The 26,770-nt window shown below is 42.3% G+C and overlaps 2 protein-coding genes across 6 annotated transcripts; both read right to left on the reverse strand.

The window, feature by feature from the left end:
• Positions 1-1,524: 1,524 nt before the first annotated feature.
• LOC121538061 (CDK5 and ABL1 enzyme substrate 2) lies at positions 1,525-9,864 on the reverse strand. 5 transcript variants are annotated; one of them, XM_041845810.2, is made up of 9 exons: positions 9,315-9,864; positions 7,002-7,097; positions 4,599-4,676; positions 4,231-4,336; positions 3,982-4,153; positions 3,812-3,909; positions 3,439-3,545; positions 3,064-3,268; positions 1,525-2,750 (listed from the first exon to the last, which is right to left on the reverse strand). In XM_041845810.2, the coding sequence occupies exons 1-9, from the start codon at positions 9,857-9,859 to the stop codon at positions 2,610-2,612; spliced, it is 1,548 nt and encodes a 515-aa protein (XP_041701744.1). In that variant the 5' UTR covers positions 9,860-9,864; the 3' UTR covers positions 1,525-2,609. The 5 variants fall into 5 exon arrangements, with proteins under 5 accessions (XP_041701744.1, XP_041701747.1, XP_041701743.1 ...); XM_041845813.2 differs by having other exon boundaries at positions 3,812-4,153; positions 9,781-9,864; XM_041845809.2 differs by having other exon boundaries at positions 3,812-4,153.
• Positions 9,865-11,939: 2,075 nt separating this feature from the next.
• On the reverse strand, positions 11,940-26,231 carry LOC121538059 (XK-related protein 7-like). The gene is made up of 3 exons (XM_045206846.1): positions 25,288-26,231; positions 15,273-15,472; positions 11,940-14,388 (listed from the first exon to the last, which is right to left on the reverse strand). Exons 1-3 carry the CDS (start codon positions 25,818-25,820, stop codon positions 13,430-13,432), a joined length of 1,692 nt encoding a protein of 563 aa, XP_045062781.1. The 5' UTR covers positions 25,821-26,231; the 3' UTR covers positions 11,940-13,429.
• Between the last annotated feature and the right edge of the window lie 539 nt (positions 26,232-26,770).

Raw genomic sequence — 26,770 nt, forward strand, 5'->3', positions numbered from 1 at the left:
ACCACAGCAGAAATGGGCATTTCTACACAAAACGTTTTCTCCAAGATCACTCGCAGAACAATGAGCTTCACATAACATTTTAACATAAGTCTCCTGAGTGGCGCAGTGGTCTAAGGCACTGCATCGCAGTGCTAACTGTGCCACTAGAGATCCTGGTTCGAATCCAGGCTCTGTCGCAGCCGGCCGCGACCGGGAGACTCATGGGCGGCGCACAATTGGTCCAGGGTAGGGGAGGGAATGGCCGGCAGGGATGTAGCTCAGTTGATAGAGCATGGCGTTTGCAACGCCAGGGTTGTGGGTTTCAAATCCCAAGGGGGGCCAGTATAAAAAAAAAAAATGTATTCACTTAACTGTAAGTCGCTCTGGATAAGAGCGTCTGCTAAATGACTAAAATGTAAATGTAACATAACAGTAGGTCTGTCCAGATACATTATGCAAAGCCTGCAATTTCCCCTTAATTCACAGGTATGGTGAATCAACACCCAAACAGCAACAAAAGAGTGAAATACAAGAGGGAATAACATCTGGCTAGGACTGATACATCATTCAACTCTTATTGTGGTTTTAGGCACTTACTGTTTTGTCGAGTGGCATGATCCAACACGAATGAAGACAAATACACAAATACTGTAAATAAATCCACTTTTTAGGACACACACACAAATAACTGCTTTCTACATGCTCTCATTGAAGAGGTTTTCTGTATGTTTGATAAATCCCATGATCCCAGAATGATCCATGGAAAATAAAGCTTTAATTCTAAGATATTTCCTGAGAACTAAATATAACAACTGGCTTGTGGATGATCCAGCACATTGAACAATATGGTAAGAATACTTATTGCAAAGCCTATACCTGGGTGTTGATATACAATACCAACCAGGTACTGATATGAAGTTTGATTGAACATTAACAAAACCATCCACAGCAGAAAAGTAATTTGTGTACTAGAAGATCGATAATGCCAACATCAAAGAGGCAGTGGATTGCACAGTGGTGATTTAAAGTCGACACAATTAGACTGGTTGCTAGCTACAGTACAGACATGATCAAAACTGTTGAGACTCCAACCCAAGAAAAGGATAATAAATACCATCCAGGCAAAGCTCTAAACTAATGATAGAATAAAACCAACTGAAAGGCTGATGCTTCTACAGTATAGATTAAAGCGACATTCTGGCCAGCCCAGAACTCTTCCTCACAAACACGTATTTCAATCACACAATCATTTTGAGGCTTTTTAAGTCCAATGACTGATGTGTCATTTTCAAAGTGAATTAATAAATAGTAAGATCAACACAAGCTACAATGAGCGAAGATACCAATACCAGGCACCATTTACACATTAAAAAACAAACCATTTCTGTACCTTTGGACGGGGAATTACTTCAGGGCGGCTAAATTATTTCAAACTGATATGGCAACCATCAACATCACATTGTGCAGACCTTATCAGACACATCCTTTAAATAGAGTTTAAGTTAAGACTTCTTCCCACACAGCTAGAAATGAAAGTACAGAGGATTAGAAGGAACAAGCAGCATATTTAATGTGATCTGTAACATCTCTAACATAGAGCGCTATCATGCGTTTTGAATGCGTTGCGAGTCTTAATCTGGTTTTATTTTTTTAATCGTTTTTTACTTTGAACAACAAAGATGCCTTTTGGCCTGCTGCTTTTAGGTCCATGTAATTTAGAAAACTCATACTTCGGTGGCCTGTGTGGTCCTGCGGTTACAGCCGCTGACCCCGGCACACATGTATGGTTGGTTCGAATCCGGCCCACTTGCACATGTGTGAAATAGGACAACTATAAGCACCCACCACTTTAACTCCCCACTCGACTTTCCAACACTATCATCTCTTCAATAAAGCATTAAAAAAAAACTCCTCACCATGGCCCAGCCTGCCCCTCAGTCGCCACACACCTCCATCAAACAGCATGCATAACCTCCATAACAACCACCTGTGCTCTCACCTGCATTCGTTAGCTTTCTTCTCACAAGCAACCAAACCAATGGAGACCAACAGATGCGTATATTGACAACTAAAACCATCTACATCTGATCACCTGTAACCCATCATTGCCGCTCATCCGAGCACCAATGCCTTCAAGACCAAAATACCTCAACTAGACAATAATAAAGTCCAACGGCTACCCTCCTCTCTGTGTGTTCTTACAGACACCCCCATCAGGTTGCCATCCTACACTCAGTTTTGGAGCTATTCTTAAGTAAATATTGAAGGTGTACTGTTTGTACAAATAAACATGGTTTTGAACCCTTCTATGAAAAAAATATTCACATCAGAATGCCATACACACCCCAGAAATAATAATAATATAATACCAAGATATTATATTGGATATTGTCATATCAAGTTATTAAGATATTGTATTGCATTCAATCAAAATAAATGTTTATGAATACATCAAGAATTAAAAATAAATATTGAGTACCTAAACAGTTTTTTTTCCTCCTCCGTTTGAATAAGGGGCATGTAGGCTGGGCTGGCCTGCTACACCAGGATCAGCATTTCCAATCAATATCATCAGGACTTAAATATCCACTGGCCCAGGCCAGTTCTCTGGGCCACCTCCAGGCTCCAGCTTAGCCCTGCTTCACCAGCCTGCGGTAGTGCGGCATGACCTTGCTGTCAGGGAGGTAGAGCCCCATTTCCAAGGCAACCAGGACAGGGAACTCCAATGGAATCAACTCCCGGCGGTTTATACGAAAACGCTCCTCCAGCTTCTGCTCAACCATGGAGAGAGGGGGCGGGGGGGGGAGGGGGGGCTAAGAACAAGAAGACAACCTCCTACAATACAGCCCAATGCTCTGTAACAATTCAATTCATTCAAGTGATCCTGATGTGAGCAAAATTATCCATACATTTTAAAACACAAGGTACTGTATTTTTAATTCTTTAAAAATGTATGCCATGCTCAAAGGGGTGGGTTGAATAATATAATTGTATGTTAGGAGTGCTACTTGATTGTAAGTTGCTCTGGATAAGAGCCTCTGCTAAATGACTAAAATGCAAATGTGAAAAAACTACTTCACTCACGTCAATCAGCTGTCGGACCTCCTGCTTCTTCAGGTCACTGCTGATCTTGGCTGCCAGTAGGACGCATGCTGCAGACACCAACTTCCTATTCTGCTTGTTCAGGCGGCCCTGCATCACCAGTTTCTCAAAGTACACAAATGCCATGGCAACTGTGACCGGCTGCAAACTGCACTCCTCTCCCACTGCACGTATCTCCCACTTCAGGCTGTCAAACAGGAGGGCGGTTATAGGTTACACATGGGTGTGTATGGTAGGCAGATATGCAGGATTTTCATATGTAAATGCATGGTTTGGAGACAAAGATACAAATGTGATTTTCAGAGAATGATACAGACAGTAGACAAAAAAAGTACAATGTGTTCATGCACTGTGCACCTTCTTATCTTGCTGAGGGTCAGTTTGATATGGGGGAACTTCTCCTTGAACGTCTCATTCATGTCTTTCTTCAGGTCTGACGGCTTCACATACTCAATAACAGTCGTCTGGAAGACAGGGAACAAGATAAATATGAGAACTTTGCTTTCATCCTATTCATAGAGATTGCATTATGATGCAATGTTTATTATGTGAGGTAAAGTTTACTTGTCAGAAAATCTCTTTATAATATGGATTGTTTTATGTTTATAATGGTGCTACTGTACAAAATCAGGGCATTCTGGACTGTCAGTGTGTGATGTGATGTATTGTCTAGTCACAAAGTCATGTGGTGAGGTGTGTGTAACATGTAGAATGTTGTATGAATGATTACCACATATGATGAGAATATAAGAACTCTCTTGTGTCTCCCGCAAGGCCACTGAGGGTCACTGAGTAGGTAGGGATCATAGTCTGCCAGGTCTTCTATATCTGTAAAAATGATTTTAAATGAGAAGACAACAGTAATAATTGCAAAAACAATTATAGCGAAGTGGAGCTTACTCTGGTCCTGTCCTATGGTGCTGTTGAGTCGAGACGGGATGGTGTAGTTCTTCTGGCCGTTGCCTCGGTAACATGACAGGGGGGTCTGTGTTGTGCTGGGCTCTAGTGCTCCACTGCTCTTTGGCCTCACCAAGGCATTAGTGGGGAAAAGGAACTGGGCGTACGATACCGTCTGATGAGGAAAGAGACAGACGTTAACGAACACAAAGCACAAACAGTGTGCAATTACACTCTCCAGTTCAACCTTACCTTTCCATATGCACCTAGCTCCACCCTCAGGCCCTCCAGGCCAGGGAACAGGTCAGATACCACCCCAGAGGACAGCTGTTGTCTCTGAGCCTCCAGCTTTGGGTCACTGGGTGGGCAGGAAGAGAAACTACTCATGTCACCATCATGCATCATAAAATGTATGCACGCATGACTAAGTCACTTGGATAAAAGTGTCTGCTAAATGGCATATATTATATTATATAATTATTATGCAGCTCCACATTAAAACCTGTGATCATCATAACACAACTCCTTTCCTGATGGCGATTCAGGACACACGAGAGGATGGCTGGGTCATATAGCGAGACAGAGGTGGGCTCTAGTTGGTTAGGGCTTTGTGTCTGTACCTGAGGTGAATACTCTCTCCATAGGGCAGCACTGAGAAAGCAGCACATAGAGACCGCTTGGCACAAATCATCATGATCCTGCAGGACACAGATAACAAGTACAGGCACACAGAACATCCGCAGTGTCAGTCTACACAAACAAAAGCTATAGTCACACACCACTAAATGGGTCGGGTCGCCCAGACATTGGCCTCCAGTTAAGAAAATCCTCAATAACCAAAAATGTCTCATTGGTGTTACTACTCCTACTGATGGCACAATGCTATCCTAATGTAAGACAATAAAATAAAAAGGCAAGTCATATAGCTACCATATTAGTTCATTTAGAATGGAAAGATGTCCACCTGTGGTAAATGATGGTCGTTGTCCTGTTGGAAGGTGAAACTTCGCCCCAGGTTTACATCAAGGATCTCTCTGTACTTTGCACTGTTCATCTTTCCCTTGATCCTGACTAATCTCCCAGTCCCTGCCGCTGAAAACATCCCCACAGCATGATGCTGCCACCACCATGCTTCACCGTAGGGATGGTGCCAGGTTTCCTCCAGACGTGACGCTTGGCATTCAGGCCAAAGAGTTCAATCTTGGTTTCATCAGACCAGAGAATATTTTTCTCATGGTCTGAGAGTCTTTAGGTGCCTTTTGACAAACTTCAAGTGGGCTGTCATGTGCCTTTTACTGAGGAGTGGCTTCCGTCTGGCCACTCTACCATAAAGGCCTAATTGGTGGAGTGCTGCAGAGATGGTTGTCCTTGTGGAAGGTTCTCCCATCTCCACAGAGGAACTCTAGAGCTCTGTCAGTGACCCTCAGGTTCTTGGTCACCTCTCTGACCAAGGCCCTTCTCACCCGATTGCTCAGTTTGGCCAGGCGGCCAGCTCTAGGAAGAGTCTTGATGGTTCCAAACTTCTTCAATTTAAGAATGATGGAGACCACTGTATTCTTGGGGACCTTCAATGCTGCAGAATTTTTTTGGTACCCTTCCTCAGATCTGTTCCTCGAAACAATCCTGTCTCGGAGTTCTACGGACAATTGCTTTGACCTCATGGCTTGGTTTTTGCTCTGACATGCACTGTCGACTGTGGGACCTTATATAGACAGGTGTGTGCCTTTCCAAATCATGTCCAATCAATTGAATTTACCACAGGTGGACTCCAATCGAGTTGTAGAAACATCTCAAGGAAGATCAATGGAAACAATGCACTCGAGCTCAATTTCAAGTCTCATAGCAAAGGGTCGGAATAATTATGTAAATAAGGTATCTGTTTTTATTTTTTAATACATTTGCTAAAATTTCTAAAAACCTGTTTTTATTTTGTCATTATGGGATATTGTGTGTAGATTGCTGAGGGAAAAAATAGTTTATTCAATTTTAGAATAAGGCTGTAAGGTAACAAAATGTGGAAAAAGTCAAGAGGTCTGAATACTTTCCGAATGCACTGCATATTTTGAGAGTTGGGCCAACTTTTATAATTTGAATGTTGTTCTAATTCTAGACATTCAGTTACATCGCATAATTTAAATAATACCCATGTAACGTTAAAGCTGGAATCTTTAATGGTGAAACGGCCACGTCCGTTTGCGATTTTACAACAACAAAGAAGTTACTGCAAACAATGAACACTGTTTTTCACCTAGTTCAGGAAAACATTACACACATGCAAACGTGAGACTATGGACGTTATATTGTCTACGATGAAGTAATTTTCAGGTAGGGAGAAATGAGAGTGCTTCTAAAACAATTTGCCTTGATGAAACAGATAAGATTTGAAGAATGTGTGTCTTATCTTTGTCTCCTGGGAAACTTTTCTTTCGAAGACAACCTGACTAGGCTGTAGCCGTAGCACTATAGGCCTTACCCAGGTTCCTCATTCATAAAAAACACATTGAGTAAGAGACTAAGTTAAATAGAGAGAGAATAGGTTGGGTGCAGCTTGAGCATGATATTTCAGTCTCATTTTACATAAGGTGTATTTTACTGTTATTGCCAGGGAGGGTTATATTTTCACAGGACACCCCTTTAGTGTTTTGATTTGATTAAATTCACTGTTGCAATCCACACAGTCCTTCTGTTACTCGTTTAAGGGCCTAGCTAAGTGAGTTATCTAAGTTCCAGCAGGTCTCTTAGTTTAAAGCCAAACTTATGAGTTTGCATTGCAGCGAGGCTTAGTATTGCACTGGCTGTAAAGCCACTTAATGGAAAACACATAAGGCATTTGCAATCTTCTTCCCTCTTCTCTATAAAGGCTATGCTTATCAATGCAATAAACGAATTTCCTGTATGTCATGGAGGTGACTAAAATGCCTATAGAAGAATGCTTTATACGTTTTGTTTTGGTTGTTCATTTCATTAGAATACTCAGTTTACTCCACACATCTCCTGCGCCATCATCTACTACTTAAACTCACCTGCTGCCTCTTGTGTCGTATTGCCTCATATTCTTGATAAAGTGGACCTTCTTGGCCACCCTTGCAGGTCCTGGAGAGCCCGAATGATTCCGTGATCTAAGACAAAATGGAGAACACATAAAAATAATTGTCAATTAAACGTCAATATTAGTCATGTCTAATGTCTGGACCAACAGGTAGCAGCAGTACCATATCATTTGTCAGTGAGTTTTAGAATATGGAGGTAGACAAATATAGAGGTAGAATGAACCATTTTCTTGAAATAATAAACGAAGGAAGGCCTTGTAGATTCCTTTAAATCACATATCTGAATAATAATGTCAAAATCACAATATTGTGTGAGAGGGAGTTGAAGTAATATGTCTGTTTTTCTAAACATGATCAGAGATAATGACGAAGAGGTAAGATGCAGAGCAAGACCGATGTGGTGGCGGGAGGCGAGGGTGAGATGATAACACAGGAGGGTCTGACAACACTAAATGTAATGTTTACACAAAGCACAGCATTACAGAGAATGTTAAAATAAACAAACCAATATCAACAAAATATGTAAGAACTATCAGATAATTGTATGAAACTTTAGTTTAATTCAGTGATGAGTTGTGCAACACTTGTAGCTGAGGAATGGTTAGCAGCTTTTAGCACCGCTAGTATCTTACACACTAGCATTGCTAATAATTAGCTTGTAAAAAAAACGAAAGAGTCCGTCAGAAGCGAGAAGTTAAATAAAATTATATTTAAACTTACTGCCCTGCCGATTGTCCATATGGTTGGTCCTTATGCAGGGCGGGAATTGAGAGAAAAAACATCCAATAGAACATAAATTAAACAGACTTTTCAAACATGGGTCTATTTAATACGAACTTCCTCTCTGCTAACCTCATGTCAAAATAAAAGTCCTGCACGTGCGCCATACCTGCACAAAAAAAGCAAGAACCTGTGGGGGACACGAGGTAAGGAGAGGAACTGACCTTGATGAGGAACTGCATGGGCTACAACAGACCCACGTTCTGAAATTATGTTTCATTCTAAGTTCCATTATGTTTTTTTTGTTGTTGATTTTTCCCTGCATAAGGAGCAAGCATACAGACAATGGACAGAGCAATTTAAAATAGTGTTTTATTTAACTTCTGGCTTCCGGCTGACTATTCCGTTTTTTGCACGCTTATTTCCAGCAACCCTAGTGTTTAAATACTAGCGTTAAAAGCAACGCCCAACTGTTCTCTTTTATCAAGGCAGAGTTTAGTTTTGATAACTGGTCGCCGATTTGCTAGTAACAACATTGAGTCACCATCAGTCAAACCTTGTAAAAAGTTCAATTCTGAAAACGCTTACCTGTAGGCCTACAGTACTTATGTTTGTCCTGTACAACCGCGGTCCTTCCGCGTATTACTGAAATTCATTTTTTTCTTTTATAAAAATGTATCGAATAAAACCGACTTTCTCTCATTTGTGTTGCTCACGTAGCGTCCTTGATGTAAACCGAGATTCAATTTGCACATGAGCATTCGCGCTGAGTTGAGCAACAAATTAGGAAAGGGTTGGTGGTTGTATTCGATAAGTGTTTATTACAAGTGTGAATTCCGGATCCCGCGGAAGGAACGCGGTTGTACATGACAAACTTTGGGACAGGTAAGCGTTTTCAGAATTGACATTTTTCGACTGATGTATGACTTGTTGCTAGTAAATCGCGCGACCAATTTCCACCCTGCATAAGGACCAACCCTATTTTATTTAACTTCTCGCTTCTGACGGGCTATTTCGTTTTTTTTTTACAAGCTAATTCCTAGCAATGCTAGTGTAACATACTAGCGTTGCTAAAAGCAGCTAAGCGTTTCTCAGCTACAAGTGCTGCACAACTTCTTGAACCAAAACTCAACTCTGCCTTGATACTGGAGTACAGAGTTGAGCGTTCCTCAGCTACACTTGTAGCTGCCAATGGTTTTTAAAGGACTGACAGGCAGATAAGATTTTCTCAATGGGGCAGCTGACAATTAAGACGTTTTCTAATGATTGCTTTGGGAAATAGATTTTCTAAATAACAACTACAATTTCGAAGTAAGGTCTAGTCTGTGGCCATTTGAGTTATCGTAGATTTCTATAATGAAATGAAATGAAATATGCGGAAGTAAATAGACCACCTTTATAAATCAGGCCTATTCTGTCAAACGTTGAAATAGACAATGTTGTTACAATGATTACAAAAGCAGGGTGAATAACACCTAGTCGTGACTGATGGTTATTATGACAGATTAATCGCTTATTGATTACCACCCTATAACAAAAATGTAGTAGCTAGATAATATTTCCCACCTTTGATATGTATCCCCCGGCACGGAATTCTGAGTCTGGAGCACAAATGATGATTTGGCACTTGGATTGAATGTCTGAGGTCCAGAGGTGGGGGACAGAGGGGTATCTGGGGGTACCATGGGGTCTACACCCTCAAAAAACACCTCACTACACCCAACAGCAGTACTTGAGCCCGTGTATGTAGACATGCCCAAATTAGGAGGGACTGGACTCAGTCCCCCAATCCCCGCCACAGTAGTAGCAGCGCCACCGGCCAAGGAGGGTGCCACAAGGGAGACGGTTCCGTAGATACTCGGTGAGAAAAGAGGGTGTCTAGTCGCCTGTGCCCCGGTGGCGTCTCGACTTCGGAGCTCGGCGGCCTCCCTTTGACCGTGGTTTCCATTACTGAGATGATACAAAGGCCTTCCGTCTAAAGATATGTTGTTGAGGAACAAAAGAGCCGCCTGTCTCCGTCGTGAATCCTTACCTTTTCTCAGGTGTTCTTTGTGTGATTTGGCAGTATTACTTCCTGTTGTACATTGACGACCAAAGGCAGCAGTCGCCATTCTAGTATAATGGAACGATTGTGCGGAATGAGGAATGAATTTAGCCGGCGAGAGGACCTCTCCACGCCCACCATAAACTGATTGGTTCAAACGTATCATTATTGAAATGAGTACGATTTAGTCTTAGCGGATTGGCTGTGAGTTGATGGCGAAGCATTGTAACAACTGATAGGTACATTGTTCGATTTCGTTTTGCATGGCCCGGAGCCCCGGGTGAGCGGAGTTCGCATATTTAAGACCATTCCATTGGACCTTAAGTGAAATAGCCATTCACCCGCGGCACCGGGCCATGCAAAACGAACTCCACCAATGTAACAACAGATAATAACAATAATAGTACATTGGAACAACGGATAGATGCATAGTAGTCAATGTATTGTAATACATTCGGCCCTATGCATTTAATCAGCAAAACTTTGGACATCTTTGGAAATCTTATCCAATAGATTTTTCTATCAATTATGGGTTCGATTCCCACGGGGGGTATAAAAAGAATAATACAATAAATAAATAATGTATGCACTCACTAACTGTAAGTCGCTCTGGATAAGAGCGTCTGCTAAAATGACTAAAAAAAATGTACTAATTTCAGCCTAATCACCAATTTATAGTATAGGGATCTGTTTCATAATAGCCTACTATACTTAGGTTGGTGATGATTCATATTGAATTACATTGTGCTGCAGATTTTCAATATTGTGCCCCTACACTCCCCTCCGTATTTATTTGGACAGCGAAGCTAACATTTGTCCCTATACTCCAGTATTTTGTCCCTATACTGTGGTCCTCTGTAGCTCAGCTGGTAGAGCACGGCGCTTGTAACGCCAAGGTAGTGGGGTCGAACCCCGGGACCACCCATATACAAAAAAAAAATGTATGCACGCATGACTGTAAGTCGCTTTGGATAAAAGCGTCTGCTAAATGGCATATTATTATTATTATTTTGGATTTGAGATCAAATGTTTCATATATATCTGTTTTACCGTTTAGAAATCACTTTATGTATCTAGTCCCCCCATTTTGAATAAGTTTTATTTGGAAAAATGAACTTCTAGTGTATTAAAGTAGTCAAAAGTTTAGTATTTGGTCCCAAATTCTTAGCACGCAATGACTACATCAAGCTTGTGACTCTACAAGCTCTTGTTGGATGCATTTGCAGTTTGTTTTGGTTGTGTTTCGGATAATGTCTTGCCCAGTAGGAACTGAATGGTAAATAATGTATTGTGTAATTTTGGAGTCACTTTTATTTTAAATAAGAATAGAAGATGTTTCTGAACACTTCTACATTAAAATGTGGATGCTACCATGATTATGGATATTCATGAATTAATCCTGAATAATGATGAGTGAGAAATGCTAACCTCCCCTGTTATTGGTAATGGTGAGAGGTTAGCGTTTTGGTGGGGGTACTAGATACATAAAGTGCTTTCATTTCTAAACAGTAAAACAGATATGTATGAAAATACCCTCAAATAAAAGGTGACATTCTGTACTGTTGCTTCATATGAAACCTGTTATCTCAAATACAAAATGCTGGATTATAGAGCCAAATGTACATGTATTTTTGCTTCACTGTCCAAATTAATACAGATGGGAGTGTAAATGATATGGGAGTGGCTGGGAAGTGAACCACTTTCTGTTGAAAATTATGATGGTAAACATTTAAATAATTTTGTGGAGAAAGCCCCACCTGACCCAATGACCTCTGCCTGGGCTCAGGTGCCAGCAGCCAGCGGGGTAGTGTTTCATAATCCACTGATCTACTTCTACATGAGACAGGATTTAGCTGCTTACCACTGGGCAATCTAATCAGAATAATCTGTCACTTTAGTAGAATAATTAGATCTGTCTGTCTCTCCCTCTCTCTCCCCCTCGCTGTCCCTCTATCTGATTGTCTGCTTCACATTTAAACCATTCTACTGTATTTGGATAACTGTATTTACCTGACCTGAAATCTGGATTTCCAGTTCCCACATTTTTATTTTGGATAATTAGCTATATTTTGGATAACTGTGGTTGCATTTGGTTTCTGAAAATCACACACTGAAAGAATGAATTGGTCATGGAGAAGGTAAACACATTGCTCTTTATTTCCCAATAACAACATAATGAAAAACGTTGTTCTTTTTTTCTGCAAGCAACAGTCTGGCATGACCAGTTTAAGGCTTTCATTCTGGTATGTGTATTTGAGGTACAGCCCAGCCAGACCAGTATGGTTTGATGGATGAATCCAGACCAGAACACTGTATAAGGTAAGCTGTGGTATTATACACAGACTCAACAGTTAGCACCAACATGGAGCCGTGGCTTCATAGTTCTGTGGCTGTGTTGATGGTTCTGTGTGGAGATATTGTATTCATCGCAGTGCTAGCAGGATAATTGAGTTAACTAGACAGCATTTAAGAACTAAAGCTTCATCATCTTTCTACAACACAATATCATATGAACCTCAATGTACAACATACACATACAAATGTGCACGAACACGCGCACGCACACACCTCCTATACAAATGCTCCCAGTTTCAACCTTGTTTCCACTTCTCAGCCACATAATGTTTCTGTCTTGTTCTTCTGGATTTCAAGTTGATACACTCAATTTTTAGTGTTAGACAGATAGAACATTTCTTTATGGAGCAATGACCACCTAGTTACACACGAAGCACATACTGTATCATTATCATGAAGATTGAAAGATATCTAAACTATTTTCTACAGGGCATCCAGAGTCCAGACAAGTTAGACATAGTACAGCAATCCATGGTACTGCAATCCTGCACATTCTGTATCCAGCCTTATGTTTATTGTCATAGTGTATTGAACATTCATCTCAATACATTTTTTCAATTTCTCTCTCTTTAGAAATTGTCCTATGGATTTTAGACCACTTATTAAGGCTTTGTGATTACTTAAACATGCATAAATAGCTATGACAAATGACACACAGCAGTAAGATCTTCCATTGTCATCTTCAGGTCAAAATGTCCTGTTCCAGTAGCTCCATTAGATGGGTATGTATTAACCACGTGACTTATCTATTGTTATGGTGTATTATCATAATAAATTAACAGAAATATTGTCATAGGTATTCATAAATGTTTAGGTATTGTCTCTGATGGTATTTGCCTTTGCTTGAGAGGACATTATTTTGGAGCACCATTGAGGATGGTTTCCCTCTGATTGACTACTATCCAGCACCTCTTTCTGTGTCCCTCTGCACTCTCACTGATCCCTAACCTCTGATCTCTGACCCCTGGCCCATAACCCTCCCTGTACCATCCCCCTAACCGGAGAAATGATACTGACACGACACCAAAATACAAACCTCACCTAGTCACCTACTTAGGCCACATCAGACATTGTGTCTTTCTATCCCAGACATTTGATGTGAAAACCTTTGCACACACTCCCCCTCTCCCTGCCAGTGTATTCTTGATGCTTTACAGCACAGAGGGGTGACAGAGCGGGACTAGAGCAGAACTGACCCTCAGAGAGAGTTAGTCAGCTGTGTGCCACTGTGGGGCTTTGCCGGCTGGCTGACAGCCAGTTGAGTAACAGCACTCTCTGCAGTTCACACCGTGGTCTCATACTCCATCACCTCTGTGGGTGAGCCCAGACAGCGGTACTGGATCCTTGGTGTGACCGGAGCAGCACCCTCGAGCACCAGGATGGTTTTGCGCAGCCGACGGTCGATGAAGTGGGCATCCCAGGCAGGGTACTTCTTCCTGGGCAAGTCTATACGGATGACTGGCCCCTCTGTCCTAGGGGCGAGGGGTGGGAGAGTTGGCTTGGCTCCTCTTTTAAGTGTTCGTACCAGAAACACGTCTGCATTAGCCCCTCCCATCTGCTCACGGTCTCCCCCTTTAGTCCTCTGCAGGGTCCTGGGGGGGCTGGCCACTACATCTGGAGGGAGAGAGGAAGCTGGGGAAAGGCAGGACTCCACTGTTACCTCCTCTGGTACCCCCCATCCCCACCCTGAGATAGGACCGTCAGGGTGGAGCAAGCAGTAGTAGACAAACATAAAGAAGGTGCCCAGAGCGTAGCTACTGGCCACCATGCACACCATGATCAGGGCATTGAAGTCAGAGGTATGTGGGCCACGGTACACATACCAGAATGTGGTGAGTGCCACATTCTCAATGAATACAACCACACTGTAGATGAGCATACGGCAGCGCGTGCGCCCTTCCCTCACGCTGAACCAACAGAAAACATACACTATGCCGACCATCATGTTATAGATGACCTCCTCCCATTTGGACATGCAGAAGTCTGTTTCGCCTTGAATGATCCAGAATGTCATGATGCACCAATGGGCCACGATGAAGATACCGAAGTAGAGCTGGAACATGGAGGCGAACAGGGCGAAGGCCATCGTACGGGCTCCGATAGTAAACAGGTGCCACAGGATTTGCACACTGACGGCCTTGTAGGACATAGGCTGCTTATCGTCCCGGGAGTCCCTCAGAACCTTCTGGTAGGAGGCAATTATCCAGGATAGGGACACCAGAGAGGCAGATGCTGAGAGGCCTGGAGAGAGAGAAAGAGGGAGAGAGACAGAGAGGGAGAGAGAGAGAATAATCAAGATTGAGCAGGGTAAAATGTGCTGACTGTCACGAGAACGCTGCTGAGTCTTATGTGAAGCAGAAGGCTCTATTGTAGGTTAAGGAATGCTTTAGGGCAGGGATGGGCAACTTTGATGGGGGTGGGGGCCACAAAAAAATGAACTCCTCCTTAGGGGCCGCAGTGGCTCACTGGTCTGCGTACCCACATCCATACCCACACATGCAGTCAGAGCCAGCCCTAACCTTTTGGGGGCCCTAAGCAAAATTTTTAAATTTGTCCGCTAGTTGCCCATCCCTGCTTTTGAGAACCGTATGTATGCTGGAATGTGTGTCAGCTTTTTCCCCTCTCTGTGTGTAGGGATTTTTTTGTTATATTAACAATGGTGACTAACTGCGTGGATTGAAAATCTGGCAGTTGTAAAGTCATTATATGGGGGATGTCATTAGTGAGTGATTAATAAGGTAAAGGACATATCCATTTTTTTTTACATTTCAGTCATTTAGCAGACACTCTTATCCAGGAGCAATTAGGGTTAAGTGCCTTGCTCAAGGGAACATCAACAGATTTGTCACCTAGTCGGCTCAGGGATTCAAACCAGCGACCTTTCGGTTACTGGCCCAATGCTCTTAACCGCTAGACTGCCTGCCATCAATGTGAAGGATTTCACAGTGGATTGTATGGGGTAGTTTGAGATGGTGATGTCACTAGTGAGTGATTTAGTTAGGTAAAGGACGTGTCAATGTGAAGGATAGGCTGTCACAGTGGATTGTATGGGGGAGTTTGAGATGGTGATGTCACTAGTAATTATTAAGGTTCAGGTCAGTATTTGTGTTCAGACCGTGACTCACCCTGCAGCGGGAGGACCTGGCTGGCCTGGACCATGATGCTTAGCTGCAGGACCAGCTGGGGGGCGCTCTTCAGGAAGGACTCCAGCAGACGCAGCATGCTGATGTCAGCGCTCTCAAACATCATGCGCCAGTAGAAGTGACGACGCTCATGGTCCCCACGCCAGCGACTCTGCACCCCCAAGTACAGGGCATGGACATACCTGTGGAACATCAGAGGGGAAGAAGGAGGTGGGGTGATGGGGACAGAGAGGGAAAGGCATGAGTATGATATTAGAATGATGTCATCATTTGTGCGAGAGAAGAATCCCAGCTATCAAGAGACGCTCCATATCAATCTGTTTCATCCACATGCCAGCACCATCCCAAGACAGATGGCTCATTGCAGCCTCAGTCCAGCCTCATTCTAGCAACTGAACATCAAACTCTCCAGACAGCCTGGGAGCTGTCACTTCATCCAGACAGAATAACTGGTAATGGTGTGTCATCTCTTGGTAGAGTGCCACTGAGCATGAATCGGGTCTGGTCACTTCACCCTTTCCTCTCCAGGCTACAGAAGTGATCGCTTTGACAATATAAAATGATACTTTCTCATTTGACCTCTCTAAATGTAGTGAAATGCAGTGACTGTTTTTGTCATGTTATTACCTCCGACTGATTGTGTGAAAGAGAAGTGTTTCTCTGTGGTGGTGGAACAGGAACTAAATGTGTCTCGGTGATGGCTAGAGTGATGATGGGATCATGGGACAGAACAGAGCCCTACACTACAGTATCTCAATGAGCCCAGTGAACCAGGAGTTAGTATAACACTTTTTGTTCTGGTTTCCTCTGCCTAGGGTTGTCATATACACACAGTACACACATGAATGCATGCTATAGTTGCCCACTGATGATGATGCTCATTCAAAGTGATCCAAAAGCATCCTTTTCTGGACTTTGCTGTCCAGAACAGCATCATTAGCCTCTCCTCGCCTCTATCCCAGTGCACCTGTCTGTCTGTGCATCATTGACAGCTCATTCCTGAGTTAACATCTGAGGGTAAAACATGGTAATCCTCTTTAATGCACAGACATGTCAGTCCGAGAGCAGCCGCACAGAGCAGAGCACACACAACAACTTTAATGGCCTTACCGCTAATTCCACTTTGCCTCAGAGACTTTCAATAGACTCCTCAGAGTTGCCTAACTATGTAAACTACTTTCTGTCCCAGGGGGAGGGAGAGAGCGAGAGCGAGAGCGAGAGAGAGAGAGAGAGAGAGAGAGAGAGAGAGAGAGAGAGAGAGAGAGAGAGAGAGAGAGAGAGAGAGAGAGAGAGAGAGAGAGAGAGAGAGAGAGAGAGAGAGAGAGAGAGAGAGAGAGAGAGAGAGAGAGAGAGAGAGAGAGAGAGAGAGAGAGAGAGAGAGAGAGAGAGAGAGAGAGAGAGAGAGAGAGAGAGAGAGAGAGATGTGGGGAATAGAAAGAAACAGAGAATGAATGATTTGCCTTTGAGGTCCATATCACTGGCTGCTGTCAATATAATTAGCTTACCCCTCTTCCCACTACAGCAGCTTCCTACCAGGCAGCAGCTAGAGCCTGTCAAAACCAATCATCACAGACTATGGCTGATTCTGAAGACTACTCCGTCTGTATCTGTGACCTACAGAGCCACAATAGATCTGTATGAAATGCAATGAGACTGAGATATATTTGTTACATTCTCCTAACATGTCTAGCCTCTTTTCCACATGAGATATACATGGTATAGTTAGGAAATACATAGCATAGGAAAGACCCATCTCCCAGAAGACCCAGACACTTTCTCACTCAAATGATGGAAGACAAAATGGATTTTTGTGTTCATAAGGCGATTGGTGTGGATGAGTAGACGATTTTCCCCAGAAGATTATTGACCTAGAAGCTCGTGAGGAGGGAGGAGCCTACCCTCCTTACATCAAAGTGATACTAAAATGGGCCCGATTCCGACCCGATTTAAGCATGGGTAAATGGAACTTCATTATCTTTTTATGCACTTTTCTCTCTATGGGTATTCTGACCTTGCTATTCACCTGCTATTTGTTTTGGGTGTAGATGGAATAAATGAAGGTGTGTCTACAGATACATGGTATTCTGACCTTGATTTAATTCCCTAATAATTCCACCACATTTATGTGTGAGGAAACCATGAATAAGGTCCAGAGAACCTACCAGTTCCAAGTGGAAAAAGCATCTACTTACAGTGGGGGAAAAAAGTATTTAGTCAGCCACCAATTGTGCAAGTTCTCCCACTTAAAAAGATGAGAGAGGCCTGTCATTTTCATCATAGGTACACGTCAACTATGACAGACAAATTGAGAAAAAAAAAATCCAGAAAATCACATTGTAGGATTTTTAATGAATTTATTTGCAAATTATGGTGGAAAATAAGTATTTGGTCACCTACAAACAAGCAAGATTTCTGGCTCTCACAGACCTGTAACTTCTTCTTTAAGAGGCTCCTCTGTCCTCCACTCGTTACCTGTATTAATGGCACCTGTTTGAACTTATCAGTATAAAAGACACCTGTCCACAACCTCAAACAGTCACACTCCAAACTCCACTATGGCCAAGACCAAAGAGCTGTCAAAGGACACCAGGAACAAAATTGTAGACCTGCACCAGGCTGGGAAGACTGAATCTGCAATAGGTAAGCAGCTTGGTTTGAAGAAATCAACTGTGGGAGCAATTATTAGGAAATGGAAGACATACAAGACCACTGATAATCTCCCTCGATCTGGGGCTCCACGCAAGATCTCACCCCGTGGGGTCAAAATGATCACAAGAACGGTGAGCAAAATCCCAGAACCACACGGGGGGACCTAGTGAATGACCTGCAGAGAGCTGGGACCAAAGTAACAAAGCCTACCATCAGTAACACACTACGCCGCCAGGGACTCAAATCCTGCAGTGTCAGACGTGTCCCCCTGCTTAAGCCAGTACATGTCCAGGCCCATCTGAAGTTTGCTAGAGTGCATTTGGATGATCCAGAAGAGGATTGGGAGAATGTCATATGGTCAGATGAAACCAAAATATAACTTTTTGTTAAAAACTCAACTCGTCGTGTTTGGAGGACAAAGAATGCTGAGTTGCATCCAAAGAACACCATACCTACTGTGAAGCATGGGGGTGGAAACATCATGCTTTGGGGCTGTTTTTTCTGCAAAGGGACCAGGATGACTGATCCGTGTAAAGGAAAGAATGAATGGGGCCATGTATCATGAGATTTTGAGTGAAAACCTCCTTCCATCAGCAAGGGCATTGAAGATGAAACGTGGCTGGGTCTTTCAGCATGACAATGATCCCAAACACACCGCCCGGGCAACGAAGGAGTGGCTTCGTAAGAAGCATTTCAAGGTTCTGGAGTGGCCTAGCCAGTCTCCAGATCTCAACCCCATAGAAAATCTTTGGAGGGAGTTGAAAGTCCGTGTTGCCCAGCGACAGCCCCAAAACATCACTGCTCTAGAGGAGATCTGCATGGAGGAATGGGCCAAAATACCAGCAACAGTGTGTGAAAACCTTGTGAAGACTTACAGAAAACGTTTGACCTGTGTCATTGCCAACAAAGGGTATATAACAAAGTATTGAGAAACTTTTGTTATTGACCAAATACTTATTTTCCACCATAATTTGCAAATAAATTCATTAAAAATCCTACAATGTGATTTTCTGGATTTTTTCTCCTCATTTTGTCTGTCATAGTTGACGTGTACCTATGATGAAAATTACAGGCCTCTCTCATCTTTTTAAGTGGGAGAACTTGCACAATTGGTGGCTGACTAAATACTTTTTTTCCCCACTGTAATTGTTTCTGATAGAAATAACAGCATTCTCCATGAAATATAATTTATAAATGGATAAGAGCTATTGATAAAGAGTTAGGTAAATTAGTAATCGATTTGGAGAAAGGGATTGTAAATACACATAGCAATTGTTTTAGATTATTTTTCCTTATGATCCCTGGAGAGAAATGTGAAACCAGCCATATGGAAGCAAACTGAAAATCATATCAACATGACATGTATTTCCACAGTGAAATAAGCTATAAATAGCTGTGCCATTATTCAGAATTTTAATTGTGTGCCCTCTTAAAACCTCTTAGGTGTAAGGTCCCTTTAATTTTTATTTTTTGCTTAAACAGTGCCTTGCAAAAGTATTCATCCCCCTTGGCGTTTTTCCTATTTTGTTGCATTACAACCTGTAATTTAAATGTATTTGTATTTGTATTTCATGTAATGTACATACACAAAATAGTCAAAATTGGTGAAGTGAAATGAAAAAAATAACTTATTTCAAAAAATTCTACAATATAAATAACGGAAAAGTGGTGCGTGCATATGTATTCACCCCCTTTGCTATGAAGCCCCTAAATAAGATCTGGTGCAACCAATTACCTTCAGAAGTCACATAATTAGTTAAATAAAGTCCACCTGTGTGCAATCTAAGTGTCACATGATCTGTCACATGATCTCAGTATATATACACCTGTTCTGAAAGGCCCCAGAGTCTGCAACACCACTAAGCAAGGGGCACCACCAAGCAAGCGGCACCATGAAGACCAAGGAGCTCTCCAAACAGGTCAGGGACAAAGTTGTGGAGAAGTACAGATCAGGGTTGGGTTATAAAAAAATATCCGAAACTTTGAACATCCCACGGAGCACCATTAAATCCATTATTTAAAAATGGAAAGAATATGGCACCACAACAAACCTGCCAAGAGAGGGCCGCCCACCAAAACTCACGGACCAGGCAAGGAGGGCATTAATCAGAGAGACCAAAGATAACCCTGAAGGAGCTGCAAAGCTCCACAGCGGAGATTGGAGTATCTGTCCATAGGACCACTTTAAGCCGTACACTCCACAGAGCTGGGCTTTACGGAAGAGTGGCCAGAAAAAAGCCATTGCTTAAAGAAAAAAATGATTTTGGTGTTCGCCAAAAAGCATGTGGGAGACTCCCCAAACATATGGAAGAAGGTACTCTGGTCAGATGAGACTAAAATTGAGCTTTTTGGCCATCAAGGAAAACGCTATATCTGGCGCAAACCCAACACCTCTCATCACCCCGAGAAGCATGGTGGTGGCAGCATCATGCTATGGGACGTTTTTTCATCATCAGGGACTGGGAAACTGGTCAGAATTGAAGGAATGATGGAGGGCACTAAATACAGGGAAATTCTTGAGGGAAACCTGTTTCAGTCTTCCAGAGATTTGAGACTGGGACGGAGGTTCACCTTCCAGCAGGACAATGACCCTAAGCATACTGCTAAAGCAACACTTGAGTGGTTTAAGGGGAAACATTGAAATGTATTGGAATGGCCTAGTCAAAGCCCAGACCTCAATCCAATTGAGAATATGTGGTATGACTTAAAGATTGCTGTACACCAGCAGAACCCATCCAACTTGAAGGAGCTGGAGCAGTTCTGCCTTGAAGAATGGGCAAAAATCTCAGTGGCTAGATGTGCCAAGCTTATAGAGACATACCCCAAGAGACTTGCAGCTGTAATTGCTGCAAAAGGTGGCTCTACAAAGTATTGACTTTGGGGGGGGGGGAATAGTTATCATTATTGCATCTTCAAAGTGGTAGGCATGTTGTGTAAATCAAATGATACAAACCCCCCCAAAATCTATTTTAATTCCAGGTTGTAAGGCAACAAAATAGGAAAAATTCCAAGGGGGGTGAACAAGCCACTGTAAATCGATCTGTGGATACCGTAGTGGATATCGAAATGGCTTGCATTGAGTGATAGCCCTGGTTCACACGTACACAGTAGTAATTTTTCTGAGCCTGTGTGACGTAGGATGTGAAATCTGAAACCACTTGAAGCTGGGATGTCCCTCCTACCATTTCATTCGCTCTTCCAACTGTCCATCAACTCCTGGCTGAACCCTACATCACAGCCACTGACAAAGCACATGCCTGCAATCATTACATCGTAGCGCAGCAGGATAGAATGGTTTCATCATGGTACCACCTTAAGAGATCGATTTATAGCCATTAATCTGTTTATCAAAGATGGACAATATTAATATGAGATGAAAGGCGAGTTCCTAGAGCTCTGTGATATGTTCACAGGGATGGGGGCAGACGTTTTGATCAAGAGAGACCTTTAGAAAATATGCAAATTTGATCTAACACTAAACATACAAATATGTATTTTACAGTTATAAGGAAGGTGAAATCTTATAGTTAGTCATTTTAGAATTTGCTTATGCTATATTTAGAAAGCATTTAAGTCATTTCAAGCCTTATTCATACAGTTTTGTTGAATAGGAAATACATCGTATAAAATATTTCATATTTTTTTAATATTTGTACTGTGTACTTCAGCTTGTGTCCTCAAAATTGACTACAACTCAGCAATTTATAACTATTTTATAGCAGAAAGGTGCGATTTCAACCTTTCTTTGAGTATGCAGCATTACTAGTTATTGTTTATGGCCCTCTCATGATAAATAATTACTTTTGGGGATTACATAGATTACATTTTCGATTACATTTAGTTAACATTTAAATGGATAATTTGCATGGATTACATTTTGACACCCAAGCGAAGTAATACCCGCATATATTTATAACTGCCACTTTGGTGTTAGTTTTCTTTAATGTGTAGCTTACATTTTGCATCATTCCATTCCATTTACCTTTCTTTCCTCTGTCACATCCGTTTAAACAGTTCCTGAGGGTCGCTAGCATTAGTGGATCATATTAGGCCAATGTTGTGCAATAATTTGGGACATGTAGTGGCATGTATTCATGGATGCCAAGGGAAGCCAGGCTTCCCTCTGTATGTGTAGAGAGACACAACTTTGGTCCCGCCCGTTTCACATTTCTCGCCCATGCTTGCATCGCCCAATGGTCCCCCGCCCATTTCGCATCCTTCATTGAAAATGAATGGGCTTCCACTGACCACGTTTACATGTGCACAGTATTCTAGATAGTAGCTCATATCCCGCTTAAGGTCTTATTCGGGATAAGCTGTTTACCTTTGATATCCCACTCAGGAGTATCCCTGTATCAATGAATAAACTGAATATTCCTCATTTAAGTTAATATGGGTTAAATGGAATAGTAACTGAAATATGGACACTAACTGTAGGCCTATAACCTCTCACATATAGCATAATATAATATTAACTCCTGCAGAATTATGCATTTCTTGCAGTCAAATGATACAACAAATGTTAATTTTGTCTTGGGAACAGGAGTGGAGAAATATTATTTCTTTCTTTCAGCATCTCTTGAGAAAATGCAAAAACAAGTGTAATGTGTTATCTTTGACACTGTTATGCAAGCAGACATTATTTCAACCACATAAATATGCACCCAAGACAAACTGAAGTCTTATCAGGGAACATGTTTCATCGTTTTCAGAGCTTTTTCATTTCCTTACAACCACTCAAACTGATGACATTTTGCACAGGACCAATCCTTCCACTGTTTTGGAGTTAGTGCGTTTTCTCCCAGGTCCCTAAACGAAACGGACAACTTTACTGGTGTTAATTACATTACTAATGTATTAATTATATTAATGTAAGACATTATCCTGGTGAGCACTACTTTATTTAGTCTTCTGGGGCAAGATGTTATGACAGAAGAGAAGCTGCATGTATCTAACTATAGTTGACAAACAAATTGCCTACCAAATGTCGGAAATTCTCATATGGCCTATCAAATGTCGGAAATTATAAGCAGAAAGTTGTCTAAATGAGGGGTGAAAGTAGCCAGTAGGCTATATGGTCCAGTACGGAGTATCAGCAAAATACATTATTATGGAATTATGGTGGATGCAACTGTGCAGGTAGCCTACTTTTTGAAGTGATTTGTTTGACAATCAGATGGAAACATCACACAACACCAATGATATGCAAAACAGAGCCTGTGCAGACCGCAAAGAAAACCAGTAAAGGGGATAAGACGTTTACAGTCGTGGTCAAAGGTTTTGAAAATGACACAAGTATTGGTCTTCACAAAGTTCGCTGCTTCAGTGTTATGATATATTTTTGTCAGATGTTACTATGGTATATTGAAGTATAATTACAAGCATTCCATAAGTGTCAAAGGCTTTTATTGACAATTACATTAAGTTTATGCAAAGAGTCAATATTTGCAGTGTTGACCCTTTTTTTTCAAGACCTCTGCAATCCGCCCTGGCATGCTGTCAGTTAACTTCTGGGCCACATCCTGACTGATGGCAGCCCATTCTTGCATAATCAATGCTTGGAGTTTGTCAGTTCTCAATGGGATTAAGGTCTGGGGAGTTTCCTGGCCATGGACCCAACATTTCGATGTTTTGTTCCCCGAGCTACTTAGTTATCACTTTTGCCTTATGGCAAGGTGCTCCATCATGCTGGAAAAGGCATTGGTCGTCACCAAACTGTTCTTGGATGGTGGAGAGAAGTTGCTCTCGGAGGATGTGTTGGTACCATTCTTTATTCATGGCTGTGTTCTTAGGCAAAATTGTGAGTGAGCCCACTCCCTTGGCTGAGAAGCAACCCCACACATGAATGGTCTCAGTATGCTTTACTGTTGGCATGACACAGGACTGATGGTAGCGCTCACCTTGTCTTCTCCGGACAAGGTGTTTTCCGGATGCCCAAACAATCGGAAAAGGGGATTCATCAGAGAAAATGACTTTACCCCAGTCCTCAGCAGTTCAATCCCTGTACCTTTTGCAGAATATCAGTCTGTCCCTGATGTTTTTCCTGGAGAGAAGTGGCTTCTTTGCTGCCCTTCTTGACACCAGGCCATCCTCCAAAAGTCTTCGCCTCACTGTGCGTGCAGATGCACTCGCACCTGCCTGCTGCCATTCCTGAGCAAGCTCTGCACTGGTGGTGCCCCGATACCACAGCTGAATCAACTTTAGGTCTTGGCGCTTGTTGGACTTTCTTGGGCGCCCTGACGCCTTCTTCACAACAATTGAACCTCTCTCCTTGAAGTTCTTGATGATCCGATAAATGGTTGATTTAGGTGCAATCTTACTAGCAGCAATATCCTTGCCTGTGAAGCCCTTTTTGTGCAAAGCAATGATGACGGCACGTGTTTCCTTGCAGCAGGTAACCATGGTTAACAGAGGAAGAACAATGATTTCAAGAGCCACCCTCCTTTTAAAGCTTCCAGTCTGTTAATCTAACCTAATCAGCATGACAGAGTGATCTCCAGCCTTGTCCTCGTCAACACTCTCACCTGTGTTAACGAGAGAATCACTGACATGATGGCAGCTGGTCCTTTTGTGGCAGGGCTGAAATGCAGTGGAAATGTTTTTTTGGGATGAAGTTCATTTTCATGGCAAAGAGGGACTTTGCAATTAATTGCAATTCATCTGATCACTCTTCATGACATTCTGGAGTATATGCAAATTGCCATCATCAAAACTGAGGCAGCAGACTTTGTGAAAATTAGTATTTGTGTCATTCTCAAAACGTTTGACCACGACTGTACATGCCACAGTATCCCGTCTAAGATCAGCATATCCCAGGCATCTTATCCGGGTTTCTCATAACTGGGATACAAGCTTTTTCGGGTTATTGTAAACGGATTATTATGTTTATATGTGTCAAGTAAAAAACAAATATTTGAGTATCCCTAATATTAACGGGATATTGGTGTGCATGTAAACGTGGTCATTGTTTCATCGCCCCCAACGTGCTATGTGGATCTCTTGTGTAAATCTGAATACCAACTACTGAGAAGTGTGTAGGAAAGGCGTAAATTCCTAAGTCGGAATCGGGCCCATTGTGAATACAGTAGCCTTCTCTCTGGATGACTTTAATTTTGTAGGGAAAAGGCTTAAATTAGGAAATTCGTTTAACAATTAGGTCAAGATTGAGCTGTTATAACAAACCCAGACATAGTAGTCTAGTAGGGCTACTAGGGCTTTTAGAATGCTTTGATCACCATCTTAGCTGAATCCTGTCACACACACACACACACACACACACACACACAAAACCACACACACGCTCAAGCCAGTACAGTATCCGTGTATGAGAGAGCATGAGTGATCTTACCTCCAGACCTGTGCTAGCTGAAATATATGGATGAAGCATTGAAAGAGCCACATAAAGGCTCTGCAGCAGCCCCGGGCTCTTCCCATAGTGCCCGTCGTAGGCAATGTCCCGACCTCAGCATCGCGGCCAGCGCCCCGTTGATCGCTGTCCTTGGTGGTGAAATGGCTCTCCGCGCCCGATGCTGCGACCACTGCTGCAGCGGCTGTGCTACTGTCGTTGGTATCCGAATAATCATAGGCGAACCACCTAAAACTCAGCACCTGAACCACCACAGATGGAACGATCACGAAGACCAGTGTCAATGCAAACCACCAGTAGTTCCGCCTGAGGTAGTAGTCCGCTGCCAGCCACAGGTCTGAGGCCCCGTCCGAAAAGAACACCAAAAGGGCACATAGCGTCCAACTGCAGTCGTGGAGCGAGTAGCGCTTCCTAGCAGGGTGGCCCTGAGGCGAACGTTGATCTGAACCGGGCAGGCACTCGGGCAGGATGTCATTTCGCAACGAGACGGGTGCACCATCAGATTTAGCGGCCATGTTTGTTGTAGAGAAGAGAGTGGGTAAGGGAGATGAGACAATTATGGAAGGGGGGAGGGGGTCGCGTATGTGTGTGAATGCATGCGTATGTGGGGGAGAAAGGAAGGAAGGGATAGAAGGCGAAGGGAGGTGAGAAAGCGAAAACGATATTTCATCATAAATCCTGACAAAAAAATTTATTGATTTAGCTCTAATGAAGAGTGAAATTTTAGCAAGCTAGATCATCATAAGATTAATGATTGTGCGGTTTTATTTAAGACTGCATTTGCACTGGCAGGGGGGCCATGATGAAACAGTTGGACGTTCCATCAGTGCTGAACCGAACAGTGCTGAGATGGCCGTTTTGAGAACACATAGCAGATGTTAAAATGTCAATTTATTATTATTATTATTATTATTTATTATGAAATGAATTATATGGAGGCTGTGCTTTTGCTGTGTGTGTATATATGTAGTAAATGTATGTGTTTTCTTTTTTTATTTGAACCTTTCCCTTGGGAAAAATAAATACAAATTTGACTGGGATATGTATATGAATTGTAATATCTTTCCTGCTAAAATAAAATATATTATATTAAGTCAATTTACAAGTACATTCAGTCCTTTGCTTCATACGAGTAATTTGCTATAAATACGCTGGTTCCTCCTCGGTGTAGTTTAGGCCTACATTATCCATGTGCCACAAAGATACTGTACTTTTAAAATGTCTTAATATGATGATGTGACAGACACATAGGGCTATCAAAAAGCAGGCGCCTATGCATCCTGGTACAGTCTGTAATTATACTGACACTTACTGGTGGAAATGTGAAGCAGAGTTGTAAAAAAAGTTAATCAGTAGGCCTAAGATTATTGTATAAAAATTGCAGAGAGGATGTACGAGACAAAGCAAGACAGAACAATGAAGTTGATTAGCTTGGGCAGGCTCAGTGTGGGTATTTTTTATTAAG

Source organism: Coregonus clupeaformis, chromosome 24 (assembly GCF_020615455.1).
Source record: "Coregonus clupeaformis isolate EN_2021a chromosome 24, ASM2061545v1, whole genome shotgun sequence".
Classification (NCBI taxonomy): domain Eukaryota; kingdom Metazoa; phylum Chordata; class Actinopteri; order Salmoniformes; family Salmonidae; genus Coregonus; species Coregonus clupeaformis.